This window comes from Patiria miniata, unplaced genomic scaffold (genome assembly GCF_015706575.1).
Source record: "Patiria miniata isolate m_02_andy unplaced genomic scaffold, ASM1570657v1 HiC_scaffold_2, whole genome shotgun sequence".
Lineage (NCBI taxonomy): Eukaryota > Metazoa > Echinodermata > Asteroidea > Valvatida > Asterinidae > Patiria > Patiria miniata.
Genome location: NW_024037058.1, coordinates 5,826,464 through 5,848,972, shown reverse-complemented (window position 1 = coordinate 5,848,972; position 22,509 = coordinate 5,826,464). Strand labels below are relative to the sequence as shown.

The 22,509-nt window shown below is 39.1% G+C and overlaps 2 protein-coding genes across 2 annotated transcripts; both read right to left on the bottom strand.

Moving 5' to 3' along the window:
* Window positions 1-6,660: 6,660 nt before the first annotated feature.
* On the bottom strand, window positions 6,661-10,981 carry LOC119726876 (E3 ubiquitin-protein ligase TRIM71-like). Its single transcript, XM_038198730.1, has 2 exons — window positions 9,735-10,981; window positions 6,661-9,359 (listed from the first exon to the last, which is right to left on the bottom strand). Exons 1-2 carry the CDS (start codon window positions 10,842-10,844, stop codon window positions 8,904-8,906), a joined length of 1,566 nt encoding a protein of 521 aa, XP_038054658.1. The 5' UTR covers window positions 10,845-10,981; the 3' UTR covers window positions 6,661-8,903.
* A 3,467-nt stretch (window positions 10,982-14,448) lies between these two features.
* Window positions 14,449-21,581, bottom strand: LOC119726875 (E3 ubiquitin-protein ligase Midline-1-like). The gene is made up of 2 exons (XM_038198728.1): window positions 20,954-21,581; window positions 14,449-14,509 (listed from the first exon to the last, which is right to left on the bottom strand). Exons 1-2 carry the CDS (start codon window positions 21,568-21,570, stop codon window positions 14,449-14,451), a joined length of 678 nt encoding a protein of 225 aa, XP_038054656.1. The 5' UTR covers window positions 21,571-21,581.
* Between the last annotated feature and the right edge of the window lie 928 nt (window positions 21,582-22,509).

Genomic DNA, 22,509 nt, shown 5'->3' with positions numbered 1-22,509 from the left:
ATTAGAGTCAACACATACAGAGACCAAAGACCTTAGAAATAAACCAAATACACAGTATGGTCGAATGTTTTTTGAGGGAATGAACTTTGAAGTTATTTTTCATTGATAACAACGTTCAATATCTGATGAAAGTGGTTGGTGGATACACTGCATGGATAGCCCCAGTTTAATTAATCTGTCCTTACACTCGGTGATAGACCTTTACAGACTGTCCTGCAGCCACTACCAGATCACCATCCGATGTGAATGTGATGCCACATGGATGATCACATGCCTTGATCACACATCCAATGTACTTGCCATCAGGACTGTAATGCAGAATATCACCTGTTGTATACTTGCACACAACAACATAGATGCTGCCATCACTGTCACAGCACACACCAGTAGGGTCCCCATCCTCCTGCATGTTGCTGGTCATGTCTACTGAGAATACACTGGTACCATAGTAGTCTACACATACCAACCTTTTGTTGCTATAGTTTGTGTAGATAAGGTGGTGATTGTACATTGTCAGATAATATCCAATCATTGGAGCAGGCAGTCTCCTGATGAGGGATCCATCTGGGTTGTGTAGAGATATCTCCTTCTTGCCAGCATAACCCACTGCTATCAGATTGCTGTCATCCACTGCAAGGCATGTTGGTTGGCTGTCTGACCCTCCACCTGGTGTGAACTGATGCAGGAGCTGATGTTGCTTGTTGAAGACTTTGACTACTGGACCATCTAGAACTCGGAGGTTGTCATCCTTGCTCACTGCAATGCTTCTTACATCAGTGAGGCCATTGATTTGTAGCCTTTGTGGGATAGGAGGTGGTCCACGTTGACTATTGGTCAGTGATACTATGAATAGTTTTCCACTTTTTACAAGAAGTGTTTTGGATAGTGCAAGTAATTTATTGTTGGAGGGTGCTGCAATCAGTGATACGGATGAAACTGCACTTAATTCAGTAATCTTGATTTCAGTCTTTAGTTCCCATTTCTCCTTCACACATGATCTTGCAGGTCTTGGTGATTGCTGTGCTGCAGTCTTTGACTCTTCCTCCAGAATGAGTCTCCCAAGTGACCTCTCGCCTTCTTTAAAGTCCATGAAGGTCAACTTATCAGGAACTTGCGGTGGCTGTTTCCCTGTCAATTCACTGAGGTTATGCAAGAGCTTCTGCTGAAGTTCAAGAATCTCATAGCAACTTGCTTCTTTCATGAGTTGTTTTACCTCCTCCAGCTTGTGCTGTGTCTGTGTCACCTCTTTCTTGTTCTTAGCTTGAGCAGCTTCAAACGTTGTTACTCTTTCTTTATAAATCCTGTCCATCTCTTTCATCAATTTGTGTTCTTCCTTTTGGATCTTTGCAACCTCCTGTTTGACCTTTGTAATCTCCTGTTGAGCCTTTTTGGAGAGTTTCTTTTTGGAGTTGGCAAACATGGTGTCCAGCTCCTTGCGAAATTTGCACGTCTCCTCCATGGTGGTGCTCAATTGTGTTTTTCTTCTCTCACTTTTTTGGACCATTTCTGTGACCTTCTTCTTACATTTCTCTACTGCCTCAGGTAATCCAGTGAGTGAGTGTTTTGCATGATCAAGTAGCGAGCATGTTGTGCATATGACTTGCTCACATGAGTTGCAGTAGACATTGAGATTCTGATCTGGATGCTTGCCACATTTGGGAACTTCATCTCTTAGTTTACTCGTGTAGACAATCTCTCCTGATCGAAGTTGAGCCAATGTGTAGATTTTATGAGATTTCATCAAAGTCATACGTCCATGTGCCTTTTGACATTCTTGACACAGGAAATGATCACAGTCCATGCATCTTGACACAGCCTGATTCTCCTCATCACAGTCTTGACATTTGATTTCTGACCCTTGACCTTCCAGTAGCTTTTCCTGCATTGCAACTTCTTCCACCAGGGCACTGAATGCAAAGTTATTAGGGAGATCAGCAACCCCAGACCCTTTCAACATGGTTTCTCGTCTGCACAGAGGACATGTCAGCTTTGTACCACTAGGATATTGGCTCTGACTGAGGTCGTGAAGGCATTGCAGGCAAAAACTATGCAAACAGTCCAGCAGTTTGGGCTGCCTGAAACGGTTGGTGCAGATGGAGCATTCCAGATGATCCACACTAATCTTCTCCAACAGTGATTGCACTGTAACATTAGATGCCATCCTCACTGTTGGGCTTTGTGTGATAGGATGGACGTTTAACCTACAAATAAAAGGTTTAGAATTACATGTATTCAAACTTCAAATGATTATATGGTTGTAATAGGTCAGATGTAAAGTTGAAAACTTTTTGTCAAGTACATTATTCACAAATTGAAGGTCTATTCACATGCTACATGTATATGCTTGTTTTAAAACTGCTGTTGTTTAGTTTTGTTCAAAAGAAAATAGCAATCAGTTGCAACAAATGTACAATATATGGTTACCTTGTTAAAGGGAATACACAACATTTGTTTCTACTATAATATTCAGAAATGGATGTATTTTGTGGTTAGTATTTTGTAGCAAATATTGTTATGTTGACTTGTTTAAAGTTTTGTGTTTGTAGATACTAGAAAAACCACAAAAAACAATCCTGTTCTTGTAGACTGGTTCCCCGACCCAAAATGATGAAATGGAGCAGTTTATAGACGTCAGGGAATTGGATCAGGGAACCAGTCTAGCTTGCTTGTACCCTTTCATAGGAGTGTAATTAATTGCAAACTAAATCTGTTAACTTGGGGGTTTGAAAAGTGTCAGTTTTGTCCAATGCTGGTCAGTCGACCAGCATTGGAAATCGATACAAAAAGGTAAATTGTAATAAAATTCATAACAAGTCAAACAAAAGTAGGTCACAAGTGAAAGGGGGGGGGGGGGCTCATCTTCGTATTGGGGCGCTGTTCAAACCAGACGATCATGGACAATATGTGGCACTTTTCAGGGTGGCACAATTGCTGATAGTCGCCCAAAATTCCCAAAAGGGTACTCGTAAAAGGCTGCTGGTAACAAAATAGGCACTGTTTAAAAAAAAAGGCATTGTTTAAAAAAAAGGGCACTCTTTACAAATATTGGGTGGGGGGGGGGGGGGTGTTACGCTAGAGTTAAAAGGGCACTTGTATACAAAAGGGCTGTCTTACTGTTACTCAGGTGGGACTCGAACCAAGTACCTCCTGTTTAGTGCAGACGTCTTATCACTCCACCTTTGAGCTTGCCTGGGTCAGCTGGTTGGTTTGAGTTGAGGTGAGCTGGAGTTACTGCAACCAAATATTGTCTGTACCCCAAAAAAATATTACATGTACTTTAACTGGCCCATATTTCAAATCGTAGACTCAAAGTCCACTTTCCTTTAAGAAATTTCATCAAAAATACATTGACCTTCACATCGGTTTTATTTTTTGTTGTTTTATTATTGGTCTAACACTTGTTTGTAAAGTACAAACAATGCATGTCACTTATTTCTGTCATGAATATAAGGAGATTCATGTATTCCACATGTCTGTATTCTAACAGGTTTGACGGATCCACCTGAATTTCCACTAAATACGTATACACTTGTAATTGGCAAATACTGAGTTAACTTCATATGAGATAATGTGATGCTGTTGATTTATATCAGATGTATAGACAGACTTACAGGTAGACCCATTAAATAAGAATCTTACCTTCAGGTACACATGAAATGAGCCATTTCTATCTGCCCATTCTGATGTCACTTACGGCAGTGGTTGAAATGAACAAAGATGGCGATCTATGTATACGCCCCTCTGTATCAACACAGCCCATGTCACCTGATTTTGAGTACACTCATTTGCAGTCCCTGGTTCCACTTATGTAGCGATGTGGTATGTGCTCATAGTAAAATCAAATACAGTGTTTTATATCTAATGGATCCAAAGGTGTTCGGCTGGTAATATTTGCAGTACCACTACCCAAATTCTGATAACGTAGAACTTTGGTACGTGCTCATAGTAAAATCAAATACAGTGTTTTATTTCAAATGGATCCAAAGGTTCTGGGCTGGTAATATTTGCAGTCCCCAGATTCCACTTATGTAGAGCTTTAATTGGTACGTGCTCATAGTGAAATCAAATACAGCATGCTGACTGTGTTTTATATCAAATGGATCCAAGAGTCTAGAGCTTGTAATTAGCAAGATTATGGACAGGTTTATCAGAAAGGTAAACATAAAGAAGCCTCAGGGTCAATTACCTGATGCAGTTATTCTGAGCTGACTCTTATTGCAGATGACACCTGTTTTAATATCCTTTGATATGTTTCCAGTCAGGATACTCACACAGGTGTCTATCGCTTGTGGAATTTCCTGATTCTCGAAAGTAGGGGGAGGGGCATATCTTGAACAGAGTTCATGCGAGCGCGAAGTCCTAACAGCATGGGGTCTAGAGCCCGCTTAAGGGCCCCGGAAAATGTTGTATTCTAGATGCTCTGTGGTGTGATCTGAGGCAATTTCTGACCACTTCAAATTGTTGTGAGCAAAATAATCATCTATTTTTGAGTTTGGAGTCATCAGCTATTGTGAGCTATAGAATCATTATGTTGGCAACAGTTTTAATTCGGAGGCTAAAAAAGTGGGGGGGGGGGACACAAACGATATGATATCCCCCGACTTTAAAAAAGTTGGGAGGGGGGACTTGTCCCGCCATCCCCTCTGATTGACCCCCATGGATACTCAAGTCTGTTGTGTAGAACACAAATAAACAAAAAGAGGTGAAAAATGAACTGACAGTAATTAGTTTTGGAACGTACTTTTGTTTTGTTGTCGGTTTTATTTTCCTTCACTCTCTTTATATTTATCAACATTTTGTAGCTAGTGTGCGGTTGGTGTTTTAAACACAGAAAATATAGCATTCAACAGCCCAATGCTTGCATAGTTCATTTAAATTATATTCATCATAACAAAACTTATTTCTTTCAGTGATTCAGCATCAGCAGTGCTTTGTTACACAATTTCCAAAACTCACATTTTTAATGCTTACTCTTCTATTGCATCCCAGTTCAGTTCATTCAGCACTATTTTTGAATATTCATTTATATTTTGTGCCCTCCATAGGCTGATTGGTCCATTGCTGAGATGAATGCTGAGATTTGGGAGAGCCACGCCTACCTCTTCACATCACAGACTGATGAACAGGTATGTTAAGCAATAATGTGGTGTCAGTCTATTTGAAATCAGTATATGGGTGCTCAAAACGAGGGAGCTAAAAATCAGTTTCTTTTTTAGTTTCATTATTTAAAGAGCTCATTGAAACCATTATTTTCCTTTCTGAACACATGAACACAGACATATTTTCTCCAGCCCAAAATCTTGAAAATATCATTCCACTCACAAATCACTGTCACATGTCGGACATCTGGCAAAATGTATTGGTGATCATGAGGTTTCAGTCTGCGTACAATTTTTTTGATGCAATCCGTTGTCACAACTGATGCTTGTTGATGATGCCATGCACTCCAGACTGAATGTGGTCCCTGTACAAGATCCTTATATGAAGTCGCCAAGGAGGAAGATTTTATCCAACAGAGGAATGACAAGGAGATTCTGATCCAGGAGAATGTAAAATGAGTTCTTGGCATTTTCAGCAGCAGCCTGATAATTTTGGCCAGATGTTTAAACATTCGAACAGCGTGATATATGGGCAAAATTGTTTACAAAAATAACCACGGTTGACTATTTTTGCAGTATTTTATTAGTAAAATTTGATGTTGTATTCTCCCCCTCCCTTCTCCCCCAGGTCCCAGGCCCATTAGAACGACGATTCTAGCCCCTGGGGTTCTGACACCAACACCCCCTCTAGAAGGACCAAAACTGCGTGGTCAGCGACGCCGAGATATGACACATGATGCTCACCAGACCGGCTATTAAGGTTGGTGCTTATTGGGTCAGTCGCTACCTAACACCATTACCACACTGCAAAAACAGATAGACAAGCAAGACCCTGTGGAGGAATTCAAGCTGACTTTGGGGTAAAAGTTTGGCTCAGTGATATTTCAAGAACTCACAACTTTAAAAGTCTCAAAAAAATTGCATGAATTTCTGTAGTCTATAGAATTTCAGGTGAGATTATCAGATCTTCCCATTTTTGCAAAGCAGAATGTATCAGAATACAAGGGCTTTATTTCAACTATTGTTACTGACAACCACCTAATTTTGCACTCAACCAGCAATAGCTAAATGTATTACCAGACAGTTTTGCCAAAAATGTTTCGTTGAGTCAGTGAAATGTGACTCACCAGTAACATGTCCCCGATGTCTAGTCTGAGTCATGAGTTGAGTAATGAGAGCCGAGTTTGAGTCATCATCCATTGTAACTTGAAGTGAAGTCTGAGAATTTGCAACTCAAGTCAAACTCAAGTCCGAGTCACAGACTAGGTTTTATATTTCTGCCATACTGGTGTATGGTTATGTTGTCCATGCATTTACTGAAGAATGAATATGCAAACAATTAAGTCAGCCAAAGTTAACTTGATTCGTAATTGAAGTCCAAGCTAGAGTGAGAACAAACAATGTAATGTGTGTTGTCTGTCAATTTGTTTACTTTGAAATGTAGGTACTCTATGAAATGTCAGTGGCAGTCAACTGTGAGGAAGCCAAGAAACCTGTCTGCAAAAACAAGAACAGATTTCCCAATGTACTTCCATGTACAGGTAAGTTCATTTTGTAGAAGTTAGTATACTTTTAAATAGACTGTTAAGTTGAAAAGTGGCCTCTTGAGGCAAACCCTTGTTGGCACACTCACACTGCATTGTGAATTGTTCTTAATTGTAGGGGGATGGGTACTAAGGTAGTCTATGTAATATCCCCTTGTACAGCAAGGGTTTGTGATATCCGAGAGATTCGACGATTATTATACAAAACAAGACTGCGTCTAATTGACCTCGAGACCATTCAGCAGGCGCCTTCTATATTGGTTCTTAAACCCGTTGTCATGTACATCTAGTAAAACCTAGACACAACATTTATTATGCTTTTACGTTGTGTATTATGTAAGCAAATTAGGCTGTGTCACATGGGCTGTAACGATATGTTACGTGATGCTAAGGATGTGATGTTGACGTGTTCAACAGAAAAAAATTGTAAATCTGTTTGCATATTTTCCAAAACATGTATAAAGAAACCTGAAATATGAAAAAAATGACCTTCGTTTATGTAATCTGCCTTTGACTTGTACACATTTATTTCACAAATTAACAGTGTTTTTAATCTCATTTAATCTACAAAGTATTAGAAGAACCGCACAACTTGATTTCATTCTGGGTAGTTGAGTTTGTACATGTACAAATGTATGTTTTCAATAGCTGCCTGCTATAATCTATTTGGCCAATCATATACAATATAAACAGTTTACTATTGAGATGTTTTCAATGCTCCAGTGTTCCCCCTAAAATACTGTAAATCTGAGTGTGTCTTGACCTTTTCCACACAAGGAAATGCCGATGACATTCCATTTTCATTGTATCCACCTTTTCAATAGAAACTACTTTTCTAAAATCTTTGAAAAAACAAAAGCCCATGAAAATAAAATTATCACTTTACTTACAAGAACCTTCTAACCCTAGTTATGCCGCTGGTATCTTTAGAAAGTTCCAGATGCTGATTGGTAAAATAACAGACTTTGGATCTTTGCCGAAATGCCATTGTTGTCATGTAAGCTGCATTCCCTTGGAGAGATATTCTGTAATTAAAGCAAATGCTCATTGCTTCATTTAGACTACTTGGTCTATCAGCATGTAGCAAACCAATGTTTAGTCGAAGAAGCAAAAGCCTCATTCATTTATGGAATAAACTAAACTATTATTGTAGTGATAGGGAACCTCTCACAAGTAGGTCATTCTTCACATTTAGGGTCCAAAGTCGGACATTTTTCCTGTCTCTGCACATCCGAAATTTATCATTTGCCATTCACTGCAATTAAAAATGACTTCAAACTAATTAATATTTGTTGGGTAGGTCATTTGATTCACAGAAGCATTCTTGGAGGAAGAGTACACACACAAAGGAGTGCATCTTCTATTACAAAATCGTAGATGTCAGACGCACAGGGACAGGAAAAAGTGGACCCCAAAGTTATAGAATGTTCCAAATGCATCTTGAATTGTAGAATTTAAAAAAAATCACATTTAAGAAAAAACAACAACCAAGATTTAACTTTACAAATGTACATCCATCATACTAACCACAGTTACAAACAGCCATGTATCATTGCAGTAGAATGCACAAGGTTTTCATTTCAACTTGGTTGTAAATGTAATGAAACTAATATTAATTTGATGAGGCACTTGGAAAGCACTGTGAAAGAGACAACCAAGGGATTGCATATGATTTACTTTTAAACTATCGCTTGAGTTCAAAATCACACATATTTCATCCAGTTGCTTTTGAGTACATGGAGGTGCAAAATCTTTTTCATTCAAAAATAAGTTGCATTAATTTAAACTCAACAATTTTCCCAATAATTGAAAAATCGAATAACAAAATTTAAGGAAATATTTACATTTTATACAGGAGTAGGGTTGTATCTTATACTTGGAATACACATCATGCATTGACTTTGTATTCGCTGAGACAAATCTGAGAAAATTGAACTAAATTGCCTTTCGTGGTAATACCTTCCCCCTCATTGATAATACTTTCAAGATGTACAATGCGTTATTTGCAAACAATGTGAAGGGTCATTCCTTTGCTCTCATTATTGGACCACCAGATCTAGCATTTTATAGGAAGTAGGCTTAAAGTATAAGAGTCATGTATACAAACACCAAAGACCTTAGAAATAAACCAAATATACAGTATTATCGAATGTTGTATTGAGGGAATGAACTTTAATGTTCTTTTTCAAAACAATGTTCGATGTCTGATGGAAGTGTTTGGTGGATACGCTGGATAGCCCCAGTTTAATTAATTCTGTCCTTACACTCGGTGATAGACCTGTACAGACCGTTGTGCAGCCACTACCAGCTCACCATCCGATGTGAATGTGATGCCCAGTAGAGAACCACATTCCTTGATCACACATCCAATGTACTTGCCATCAGGACTGTAATGCAGAATATCACCTGTTGGATCTCCATACACGGCAACATAGATGCTGCCATCACTGTCACAGCACACACCAGTAGGGCCCCAACCCCTCTGCATGTTGCTGGTCATGTCTACTGAGAATACACTGGCACCAAAGTACTCTACACATACCAACCTTTTATTAGGCCCGTTTATGTAGATAAGGCGGTGATTGTGCATTGTTAGATAATATCCCATCATTGGAGCAGGCAGTCTCCTGATGCGGGATCCATCTGGGTTGTGTAGAGATATCTCCTCCTTGCCTGCATAACCCACTGCTATCAGATTGCTGTCATCCACTGCAAGGCATGTTGGTTGGCTGTCTGACCCTCTACCTGGTGTGAACTGATGGAGGAGCTGATGTTGCTTGTTGAAGACCTTGACTACTGGACCATCTAGAGCAAGGAGCTTGTCATCCTTGCTCACTGCAATACACATTGCATCAGTGAGGCCATTGATTTGTAGCCTTTGTGGGATAGGAGATGGTGTTTGTTGAGTATTGGTCAGTGATACTGTGAATAATGTATTATTCCAATTGGTTAATACTATTTTATTGTCAGAGAGTGCTGACAAATTATGTATCTGTGTATTTCCTAATTCAAAGTTCTTGAATTCAGTCTTCCGTTCCCATTTCTCCTTCACACATGATCTTGCAGGTCTTGGTGATTGCTTTGCTGCAACCTTTGGCTCTTCTTCTGGAATGAGTCTCCCAAGTGACCTCTCACCTTCTTCAAAGTCCATGAAAGTCAATTTGTTAGGAACTTGCTGTGGCTGTTTCCCTGTCAGTTCACTGAGGTTATGCAAGAGCTTCTGCTGAAGTTCAAGAATCTCATAGCAACTTGCTTGATTCATGAGTTGTTTCACCTCCTCCAGCTTGTGCTCTGTCTGGGTCACATCTTTGCTGTTATTGGCTTGAGCTGCATCAAATGTTGTTACTCTTTTTTGATAAATCCTGTCAGTCTCTTTTAACAGTTTCTGCTCCTCCTGTCGGATCTTGGCAACCTCTTGGTCAGCTTTCTCTGTGATTTTCTTTTTGGTGTTTGCAAACATGGTATTGAGTTTCTTGCGAGATTTGCAAGTCTTCTCAATGATGTTGTTCAGTTTTGTTTTACTCTTACTAACACTTGCAACAAGTTCTTTAACTTTTTTCTTACATTTCTCAAAAGCCACAGGTAATCCAATGAGGGAGTGTTTTGCATGGTCAAGTACCGAGCAAGTTGTACATATGACTTGCTGACATGTGTTGCAGTAGACATTGAGATTCTGATCTGGATGATTACCACATTTTGGAATGTCTTCTCTTAGTTTACTCTTGTAGACAATCTCTCCTGATCGAAGTTGAGCCAGTGTGTAGATTTTATGAGATTTCATGAAAGTCATACGTTCATGAGCCTTTTGACATTCTTGACAGAGGAAATGATCACAGTCCATGCATCTTGAAATAGCCTGATTCTCCTCATCACAATTATGACATTTGATGTCTGACCCTTGACCTTCCAGTAGCTTTTCCTGCATTGTAACTTCCTCCACCAGGGCGCTGAATGCAAAGTTATTAGGGAGATCAGCAACCCCAGACCCTTTCAACATGGTTTCACACCTGCACAGAGGACATGTCAGCTTTGTACCACTAGGATCTTGGCTCTGTCTGAGCTCTTGGAGGCATTGCAGGCAAAAACTATGCAAACAGTCCAGCAGTTTGGGCTGCCTGAAACGGTTGGTGCAGATGGAGCATTCCAGATGATCCACACTAATCTTCTCCAACACTGATTGCGCTGTAACACTAGATGCCATCTTCACTGGTTGATTTGATGTGATAGGGGTAGGCCTACATGTAGACGGAACTTGAACCTGCAAATGAAGCACGTTGAGTAAATGTTTTTGAAATTACATGTATTTAATCTTAAAATGATCACATAGTTTTAATAATGAGTTACATGTATATGTAAGTAAAATAATTATATCAAATTGAGTACTAAGGAAGTTGAAAGATTATTCCCCTACTATAAGCATGATACAACCTGTAAAATTATCCTATTAATCATCTCAAACATTGTCAACATGTTTTGTTGCCTTAGTTCTTGGGTTTACGTATTAATATGTAATTAATTCAATACATTGACATAACTTCAATGTGCAGGGAGGCACTTGCGATTGGTGGCCCCACTCTTTAACCATAATGGCCCCCCCCCCTGGAAAATGGGGGGGAAAAGGAGAAAGGAAAAAAAGGGGGGGGAGGAAAAAAGAGGTGCGAAGCCATATTGTTGTTATTTTGATGGGGGGGGGGGCGAGGGCAAATGCTCCCCTGCTCATGCCTTGAAAAATGATAAATTGAGAATATAATGTAAAAGTTAAGGAATTTTGGGGAAATATTTGCTTTGCCCCCCCCCCCCCCCTTTTCGGAAAAAAAAATCTTGGGGACACCCATGTCTTTAACCCCCCAAAATTGTTTTTACCTCCCCTAAAAGTATACCTTAGTTATTCCCCTGAATAACTAAGTGGAGGTAAAAGTGGAGGTAAAATGATTTTTGGACATTTTAGTTACAATTAGGTTTATTAGCACAAATTAGCATTATGTTCATCACAGCTCCTGGTTTAAAATGTTCAACAATTTTAATTCATTTCAACGTACCTACACAGTTTCCCAACTGTTTAGTTTATTTGAAAGTTTGAAACAAAGAGCCATCTATGAATAATATTTGTTTGCTATTGCCAGGGTTTGCACCCTTGCGAATGTGAGTTTGGGCATGATCCCTGGCTACATGGCATCAACCTATCCACAACTTCTGACTAGTGCCCCTTGAACAAAACAATTTCAATTTGAGGAACCGCCACCATAGGGCTGGTCCGCGATAGCTCAGTTAGTAGAGTGTCAGTACAGTAATCTGCAGGTCATAGGTTTTAAACTCCACTTGATCAAGTTCTTTGTTCAACTTTTGAACTTTCATTTCAGGTTCAAATATAGGATCAAGGATAGTTTTAGTCCTCTCAAGGTAGACTGAACAGGGAAATTTTTGTGCGAATCTACATGTAAGAGTTTTATGCATTCGAGCATTGACTCTGTCTTTGGTAAGATGAGTGCTGCACAAACTGGCATGTTATTCCAAGATTCTTAACAAATGTCATTAAATACGTGAACAACATAAAATACACTTACCTGAATTGAAGTTAGTTTTAGAAAGAAATTCAAACTTATCCTTCTGAAAGATGACGCAGTATCTGTAGTTTACACAGTTTGATGTGAATGCAATACACTGTACATGAACATGAATGTTGAACTATCATTACACACAGGACGTAAACTCCCAGTTCTATTTTAAGAAGCTGTTGGAGTCCGTGTATACATGTACTGTACCGGATGCTTTCTTGCTCACATCCGGTGCAGGTTTCCTGTGTATCAATATCAGTCAGTGTTTCCATGACCCCGGTGACCCCACAAATATAGAATCAGAAGACAAATGCTATTTGTGCAGTAAGCAGCCCTGGTGATTTTCAAATTTCAGCCTGAAAATAATGTTTTAGTGTTAATTTAGTTTTGTTCCAATAGCAATCTATTTGCTCACTTGGGTTGAAAAACAAATAGAATTTTTTTTTTATTAAATAGCTAATGAAAAAATATATATTTTTTGAATCTATTTTGTTCCACAATTGTATTTCACCCCCCCCCCCCAAAAAAAAAGGGGACATCTTAAAAATAAAAAAAATATACAGTGGTAAAATAGGTTGCTATTAAAAATTAGGATGCTTTTTTTTTAAATACTGCCCAAACAATGGTTACAACTTAATATGCATGTACATGTAGAGCACAGAAATCCATATGGCAGATGATCTCTCATGTTGGAAATGTGCGCACATGGCGGTAATGCAAAATCATTTGCATACATTTGATAAATGAGCATCTTTAGCAGTATACATACATGAAATAAGCAAAAAAGAACCAACTGAATTAATTTAAGAAAGGATAATTGAAATAAAATAGACGAATAGTATGCAGTTTGAAAAAAGAAACAAAATAGGATGGCCACCAGAAAAATAGGGATAAAATAGTGCAGCTGTGCTTACTTATTTTGAATAGGATAAAAAATATATATTTTACCACTTTTCTTGCATAAAATCTTAAATAGAAATTAAATAGGATTCTGCCAGATTAAGATCCAGATTCCTGAAAGAGTTAAAGAAATCTGATGGGGTTATATATCCCCATAAATGTCTGAAATACTGGACTTCTTCCGTCGTGAGCTACACATGCATGCAAAATTTCCCAAGAAGTTGTTTTTCCTGAATTTGAAATCTAGATGGATTTTTTCACTATATATTTTCTAAGGATGCTAAAAATATTGAAAATATTGAGGTATTCATAAAAAAAATTAAGATAAACTTATCAGACATCTGACATAATGTATTGGTGATCGTGAGGGCTCAGTCAGCGTGCAGGTTGACTTGATGCAATCCGTTGTCACAACTGATGCTTGTTGATGTTGCCAATCCAGACTGTGTATGTGGTCCCTGTACAAGATCCCTATATGAAGTCGCTAAGGAGGATGATTTTATCCAACAGAGGAATGACAAGGAGATTCTGATCCAGGAGAATGTAAAATGAATTCTTTGCATTGTTAGCAGCAGCCTGATAATGTTGACTAAATGTTTAAACATTCGAGCAACATGAAATATGTGCAAAACTGTTTACAAAAATAACCATGGGTGACCATAGTTACAGTATTTTATCAGTGGAATTTGATGTTGTATTCTCCCCCTCCCTTCTTCCCCAGGTCCTAGGCTCATGGTGAGACGATTCTAGCTCCTGGGGTTCTGACACCAACATCCCCTCTAGAAGGACCAAGACCGCGTGGTCAGCGACGCTGAGATGTGACACATGACGCTCACCAGACCGGCTAAGGTTGGTGCTTATTGGGTCAGTCACTACCGAACACCATTACCACACTGCAAAAACAGATAGACAAGCAAGACCCTGTGGAGGAATTCAAGCTGACTTTGGGGTAAAACTTTGGTTCAGTGAATATTTCAAGAACTCACAACTTTAAAAGTCTCAAAAAAATTTCATGAATGTCTGTAGTCTGTAGAACTTCAAGTGAAATTATCAGATCTTCCCATTTTCGTATCTGCAAAGCAGAATGTATCAGAATACAAAGGCTTTTTTTCAACCAATTGTTACCGACAACAAACCAAATTTTGCACTCGATCAGTAATAGCTTAATGTGTTACCAGACAGTTTTGCCAATGTTTCATTGAGTCAGTGAAATTTGACTCACCAGTGACATGTCCCCGATGTCTAGTCTGAGTCATGAGTTGAGTCATGAGAGCCAAGTTTGAGTCATCATCCATTGTAACTTGAAGTTAAGTTTGAGAATTTGCAACTCAAGTCAAACTCAAATCCGAGTCACAGACTAGGTTCTATATTTCTGCCATACTGGTGTATGGCTATGTTGTCCATGCGCTTGCTGAAGAATGAATATGGAAACGACTAAGTCAGCCAAAGATAACTTGATTCGTCATTGAGGTCCGAGCTAGAGAGAGAACAAGCAATGTAATGTGTGTTGTCTGTCGATTTGTTCACTTTGAAATGTAGGTGCTATATGAAATGTCAGTGGCAGTCAACTGTGAGGAAGCCAAGAAACCTGTCTGCAAAAACAAGAACAGATTCCCCAATGCACTTCCATGTACAGGTAAGTTCATTTTGTAGAAGTTAGTATACTTTTAAATAGACTTTTAAGTTGAAAAGTGGCCTCTATGAGCTCAGTGCACTACCAAAAGAGGGCACCTTTTTTACCTAGCAACGACGTCCCATGGGCGGTACATTTCGCTGGTTGACGCGCACCGTTCCTTTTGTGTGACGCGCGTACACCAGGGGATTTGTTCTATGTACACACAGTGGCTGCGCACCCCCAACTGTACTTCCTTTGCCGGTGAGGGGGTACTTGTGAACGGAGCAGATAGGCAAACACTTGTTGGCACACTCACACTGCATTGTGAATTGTTCTTGAATATCGAGTCTTCAAGAAGTTGCTGTCATGTACATCTAATAAAACGGAGACAAGACATAAATTATGACTTTATGTTATAAATTGTGTTAGCAAAAACAGCCTGTGTCAAACAGCTGGTATTGATATGTTACTTGATGCATGAACGTCCTGTGACTTCAAATGATCATCACATAATATTTGAAATAGTGCGCGTAATGTGAATGCCCTCTTGCGTATGATAACAGTTTTGAAAGCTAATGTCGATAACATCTCCATACCTGTTGATGTATTACAACAACATGGCATCAAAATTGCTCAGTCAACAGCTTAGGACAAATTTCAAAATGAAATGATGTCATGCTGACTCATGATTGGCCGGCGCTCAGGGTTGCGTAAATTTGCATGTGTAAATGTATCAGATGTTTGGCCATAGTCAGAGGGGGATACAACGAGTGATACTCAGACTAGTGTTAAGGCTTCATTTTTACAAAACCAATTTGTATTTCAATTTATTCAGAAAAGAGTGGACTGCAACATTAGGCAAAAAGGGGGTTGATACCATTCAAACCTTGCTTTGTTATGTCTGTAACTAATGTCAGTTGTAAATATGAAAGGGGCTGTGAAACCTGATCATTATGATGTTAGAATTTCATATTGTACATTTCATGGGGCACGTGCGTGCCCCCCCTCCACCACAACCCCCCCCCCCCCCCCCCACAGTGGAGTTCCATGCCCCCCCCCCCCCGGTTCCCCCACCCCTCTTTGGAATATTGAATTGCACACCACAATATATTTATATGTTAGCTTCAGTTCCCCCCTCAAAAAATTGGTGAACCCCCAGGTGCCCCCGTCCCACAAGTTTATAAGCCTAGTTACGCTGCTGTATCTTTAGAAAGCTCCAGATGCTGATTGGTAAAATAACAGACTTGTGATCTTTGCTGAAATGCCATTGTATCGCATGTCATTTTGCCTCAAATTAAGTTGCCCGGCAGAAAGTGCTTATTCATTTGTAGCACTGTTGGGCATTTTTCAGAGATTGTGTCAATAAAGGGTTTTCTGACTCCACATTGACATTCATTCATTGAGATTTAATTCTGGTGATCCAGCATTTCATACTGAAAACATGCATTTTTCAAAGCAGTAGGCCTGAGGAATGTCCAGAAAAGGAGTAAAATATCAGCAGATATTACCTACCATATGCCACCTGACTTGAATAACATGATTTAAAAACACAGTTATTGTTTTTGATTTGGCTAATTATTATGAACTGCACTTCTTGTACATCCTATGAGAATCAACAGAAATAATTTGAAATTCTAGGTATTTTGATAATTTTACTACACCAGTTGTGTTCATATGGCCACCAACGAATCCTATACATTTGTATCATGAAAAATGTTTACACCCCTATTTCTACAAATTTAACCATTCATTAAAGGGAAAATACAACATTTGCAAACATCAAAAATAAAACTACCAAATCATTTTGAAATACCTTGCTGGACTGTTAGTGAATGACAGTGTAAAGCATCCTGTAAAATCATGGCACCTGGTATACTGTCATTTTCAAGAAAAGTGGTATTTTTGTATCAATTTCCAACGCTGATCGGCCGATCAGCGTTGGAAACAACTGGCTTTTTTTCAAATACTGGCCCCAATTGACCATCGCACTTGTTTGCAATCGATTTCAAACCTATGAAAGGGTACGAGCCAGCTAGACTGGTTCCCTGACCTTACAATTCCCCAATGTATGTAAACTGCCCAGTTTCTTCTTATATGGAGTCAGGGAACCAGACTACAGGAAAATGATCGTTTTTCTTGGCTTTTATAGCATTTTCGAACCCAAAACCTCAAAAAAGTCCGTGTAACTATATTTGCTATATATTTCCAAACCCCAATTCCATCCATTTCTGAAAATTACAGCAAAAGCAAATGATGTATATTCCCTTTAATTGATGTCATAGACTAGGCCAGCATTACACATTTCAGATATCAATTTTTTGGATATTTAATTCTATTCACGTTTGCTCCATGAATGAAGGGGAAACATGATTAGTCAGTCTAGATAACAAAAAATGTGAAGACAAAATCATTTTTATTTCACATCATGAAAATCTGATAAATGACTAGTACCTTATAGTTTATATGGTGATAACATGATTATTTCTTAAAAACAGTCACTATGCACTGATGAAGACCATTGTCTGTCACACTGTTTGAAATGGTGAACTCTTCTGAAGGTTTTGAATGAAAAATTGTTTCTGCTAAGAAGATTTATAACCTGTTAGCCTATGTTGTGAAATTATTCAGATTGGCATGTCTTAACTAAAACCTCATAAATCATCAAGATGGTTGTTTGATTTAAAATCCTGTAAAATGAGAGCAACTATAAATACACCTCGTTACCCAATAACCAGGTCAGAGAGTATTCTGTTGCTACATTGATAGGTTCTTTATAAACAATATAAACTTCCCTGTCAATGGAGACTGATATCCTTTTGATCGGCCGAGCCACATGTCAAAATTCAATTATTCTTGGATCCCAGTTGTTACTTAGATTATATGAATAAAATTATAAGATAATGACTGACTTCTTATGATGCACGTTGCTCAATCTAAGGCACTTCTCAGTTGTTGCTTTATACCAAATTTGACAGTCTTTTTTAAATTTTTTTTATTTTATTTATTAAGCTCTGCCAGGAGCTAGCTTTCTTAATGTCACTCGGTGGTCGGTCGATCTGTCTGTCCCCGAAAAATTAATAAAAATAAGCCCCCTAAGTTTCCTACAAAATATAACCACCAAATTTTACATTGATGAAATTGCAAACAAAACAAATTAAATACTTCAAGAAATTGTTTGTAACAATTTGGAAAGATGTTTATGGTAAGTTTGTAAATGGAGGCAAAATAATTATGTGCTGTATTTATTACACATTGCCATCAATCTACCATCCTGGCCAAAACTCGCTGGGCCCCCAACTTCCTGGCCTTCGCTCAATGTTGTCTCTCATTGCGCAGTGTGTGCTCCATCTGCTGGAATGAACAACATTGACCGGGGGAGTGGGTGACCCTTGGGGGCTAAGGTTATTTCCAAGTGTCCCAACCATTTTGGCCGGGATTGTAGGTATATCTCTGCTCTGGCAGGGATCATTTTGATAGATTTCATGCAAGACTTTCATATAAGACGGCCCAAGCTTATTGTGCATTAGCACTTGTTTATGAAATCAATCACTTGGCAACTAACTTAAATTCTCACTGGATAAGAAAGTGGCATCATTTTCTTGGACTAGATTAAAAAAAAATAGGATTATTCTTTGGTAGAAATTTGATAGCAAACAAAAGAATGATGTTGACAAGCTCTAAGAATACAAAGATTCAGCCAAATTTGTTTAAACACTGTGTTGCTTCCCAGTGAGTCCTGGAATATTGTATTTACACATTTTAAGTTCATTGCTACTAAAAGGTTTTCATTTTCACCATTTCAGGTTTTCATCTTCACCACTCAACCCTGCTTGCTTTGATTGGATACCTTGCTGCACAATTCTTTGCATTCAAATCAACAAGAGCTTGACTTGTTTCATTTGTACAAAAGAAATAGTGAGAATTATCTCCGGTTTCTGGTATGGAGCTTGTCCAAAAAGTGGTGCGGCGACGCGGCTTTTTTTTTTTTTTTACCCGACTTTTTTGCTTCGATTTGCTTCAAATGTCGGCTGATGACTGCAAATGGTGCCCGACTAAACTTAGTGCAAATATATGGGAGTCCAGAGAGGCCACATAAAGCTTATTCTCGATCATAACCCCATCTAAAAACACGTTGAAATTGCGCAGCAGCAGAATTCCAGTCAAACCAGTGAGTTTGGCGGTTTTGAGACATCATCTTTCATTGAAAAAAAAAACTTTTTCATTTTGCCGACACGCATGGCTACGGCGATGCGCGCGCATACCAGAAACCGGAGACTTTTTTTGGGGGCCTAACGAGTTTTTTGAAAAAAATCAAAGAAATCTGCAGTTTCAATAATTTTGAAAGATATAATACCTGTTTCAAGTAATAAAATCAAAGTTTGGATGTATAATAGCAAAATTTGCCAAGCTTTTAGTAACATCAAACTAGCCTCAAGTTCCTACCCTTTAGACACAGTGGCACACCAAGGATTTGGCTTTTTGGGGGGGAGCTCACTTTTTTTTTATCAAATGTGTTTGGCCGCAGAACAAAATTGAGGGTTTTTTTGGGGGGGCGGCTGACAATTTTTACATTTGTGGCGCCAATTGCACCCCTATTATGCTACTCTAAAATAGGCCACATACAGGTCAAACCGTAGGACTAGAAAAAAATTTGGCCCCCTCCTCCCCCAAAAATGACAACCTCTGGGGGGCTCTTGGGGCTCAAGCTCCCGAGGCCTTCCCCATCCCTTGAGTGCACCACTGCTTAGATAGCGTAAGATCATCATTTTTACTTGTTATAAAAACCGGAGGTGTGAATGGTTATAACAAGATTATGGTTAACAAGATGGTTCTAACAAGATTATGTACGTACAAGGATTTGCCCTGTCTTCCAAGATTAGGGCCCACGATTTTATCTAACTGGCAACTAGTCACTTCAGTCTATGTTATGATTACAATCTGTGCTAAATGGTATTATAGCCAAGAAATGGTTTACTAACCAAGTAATTACCACAGAATCCTTCACTCATCAGCAACCATATAAACACATCACTTTTTTAATGTGAGCTTATATGCAGGGGAATACCTATACATTTCCCAATTTCAGTTCTGTTTAGTGATGTGAAAGGAGTTTTTCAATATTTTGGATAAACTCCCTGAGAATTTGAGTTTGAACAAAGCATGCATGAGTATCACTATTTCTTGTTACTTTTTCTTAGGAAAGGTTATTTTTCTATTCCCTTGGTGTAATTATTCTGTCCTTACACTCGGTGATAGACCTGTACAGACTCTCCTGCAGCCACTACCAGATCACCACTTGATGTGAATGTGATGCCACGTGGATAACCACATCCCTTGATCACACATCCAATGTACTTGCCATCAGGACTGTAATGCAGAATATCACCTTTTTGATATCTGCCCACAGCAACATAGATGCTGTCATCACTGTCACAGCTCACACCAGTAGGGCAACCCCCCTGCATGTTCCTGGTCATGTCTACTGAGGATAGACTGGCACCATAAAAGCCTACACATACCAATCTTTCCTTAGGCCAATTTGTGTAGATGAGGTGGTGATTATGCATTGTTAGATAATCCTCAATCATTTGAGCAGGCAGTCTCCTGATGAGGGATCCATCTGGGTTGTGTATAGATATCTCATCCTCGTCTCTGTAACCCACTGCTATCAGATTACAGTCATCCACTGCGAGGCATGTTGGTTGGCTGTCTGACCCTCTACCTGGTGAGAACTGATGGAGGAGCTGATGTTGCTTGTTGAAGACCTTGACTACTCGACCATCTAGAGCAAGGAGTTTGCCATCCTTCCTCACTGCAATACACCTTACATCATCAGTGAGGCCATTGATGTGTAGCCTTTGTGGGATAGGAAAGGGTTCCTGGTAACTATTGGGAATTGAAGCTGTGAATAGTGCACCACTGTTTCCAGAATAATTTTTAGATAGTACAAGTATTTTATTGTTAGAGAGTGCTGCAACATGTGATATATATGTTTGTGTTACTCCAATGTTCGTGGCTTCACTCTTCAGTTCCCATTTCTCCTTCACACATGATCTTGGAGGTCTTGGCGTTGGCTTTTCTGCAGCCTTTGGTTCTTCCTCCAAAATGAGTCTCCCAAGTGACCTGTCACCTTCTTCAAAATCCATGAAGGTCAACTTGTCAGGAACTTGCTGTGGCTGTTTCCCTGTCAATTCACTGAGGTTATGCAAGAGCTTCTGCTGAAGTTCAAGAATCTCATAGCAACTTGCTTGATTCATGAGTTGGTTCACCTCCTCCAGCTTGTGCTCTGTCTGTGTCACCTCTTTCCTGTTGGTTGCTTGAACAGCTTCAAAAGCTTTGAGTTTGTCTTCATAAATCGTGTTTGTCTCTTTCAACAATTTCTGTTCTTCCTTTTTGATCTTTGCAACCTCCTGTTTGAGCTTTGTAATCTCCTGTTGAGCCTTTTTGGAGATTTTCTTTTGAGTGTTGGCAAACATGGTGTCCAGATCCTTGCGAGATTTTAACATCTCTTCTATGGTGGTGCTCAATTCTGTTTTTCTTCTCTCACTGTTTTGGACCATTTCTGTGACCTTCTTCTTACATTTCTCTACTGCCTCAGGTAATCCAGTGAGTGAGTGTTTTTCATGATCAAGTACAGAGCATGTTGTACATATGACTTGCTCACATGAGTTGCAGTAGACATTGAGATTCTGATCTGGATGCTCGTCACATTTGGGAACTTCTTCTCTAAGTTTACTCTTGTAGACAATCTCTCCTGAACGAAGTTCAGCCAGTGTGTAGATTTTGTGAGATTTCATGGCAGTCATTCGTCCATGTGCCTTTTGACATTCTTGGCAGAGGAAATGATCACAGTCCATGCATCTTGAAATAGCCTGATTCTCCTCATCACAGGCTTGACATTTGATGTCTGACCCTTGACCTTCCAGTAGCTTTTCCTGCATTGTAACTTCCTCCACCATGGCACTGAAGGCAAAGTTATTAGGGAGATCAGCAATCCCAGACCCTTTCAACATGGTTTCACGTCTGCACAAAGGACATGTCAGCTTTGTACCAGTACCACTAGAATCTTGGCTCTGTCTCAGATCGTGGAGGCATTGCAGGCAAAAACTATGCAAACAGTCCAGCAGTTTGGGCTGCCTGAAACGGTTGGTGCAGATGAAGCATTCCAGATGATCCACACTAATCTTCTCCAACACTGATTGAGCTGTAACACTAGATGCCATCTTGACTTCTTGAAAATCAAGTTTTGAGTTGAACCTAAGAATGGATAAAAGTGTCAAAGGTTGACTTCAATATATAAAATGATTATATTAATCATCTGCAACATTGTCAACATGTTCTGTTTCCTTAGTTCATGGGTATCAATTCATCACCGTGTTCACGAAGATCGAGCCAAGACAATGTGTTTTCGAGATAACCACAGAAGAATTTTCTCCTCTTCTAAAACTGCAAAAAAAAAACTACTTATGATTCTATGAAAGCTTAATTTTTATGTGAACTCAGTATGTAGAACAGTTGTTAATTAGTGAAAATTAATTAGTGAAGACGTGTGGCTTTTTTTGAAAATGAAAATCTCAGTTGACCCACCTTGATACCTATTAGTGCAATAGGTTTTGTACGTGTCAAGGGGCCAAAATTTGGCTCTTCGTGAAAATGCAAAATGCATTGATTGAGTTTTCTGCCCCTTGCAACATTAATGTAACTTGGAAATTAATGATGTTTTGCTTTGGTTAAGTACAGTGTTTTAAAACAAACTAGTGAAAAAAATGAAAATCGAAAAAATTGTAATTTTTGAC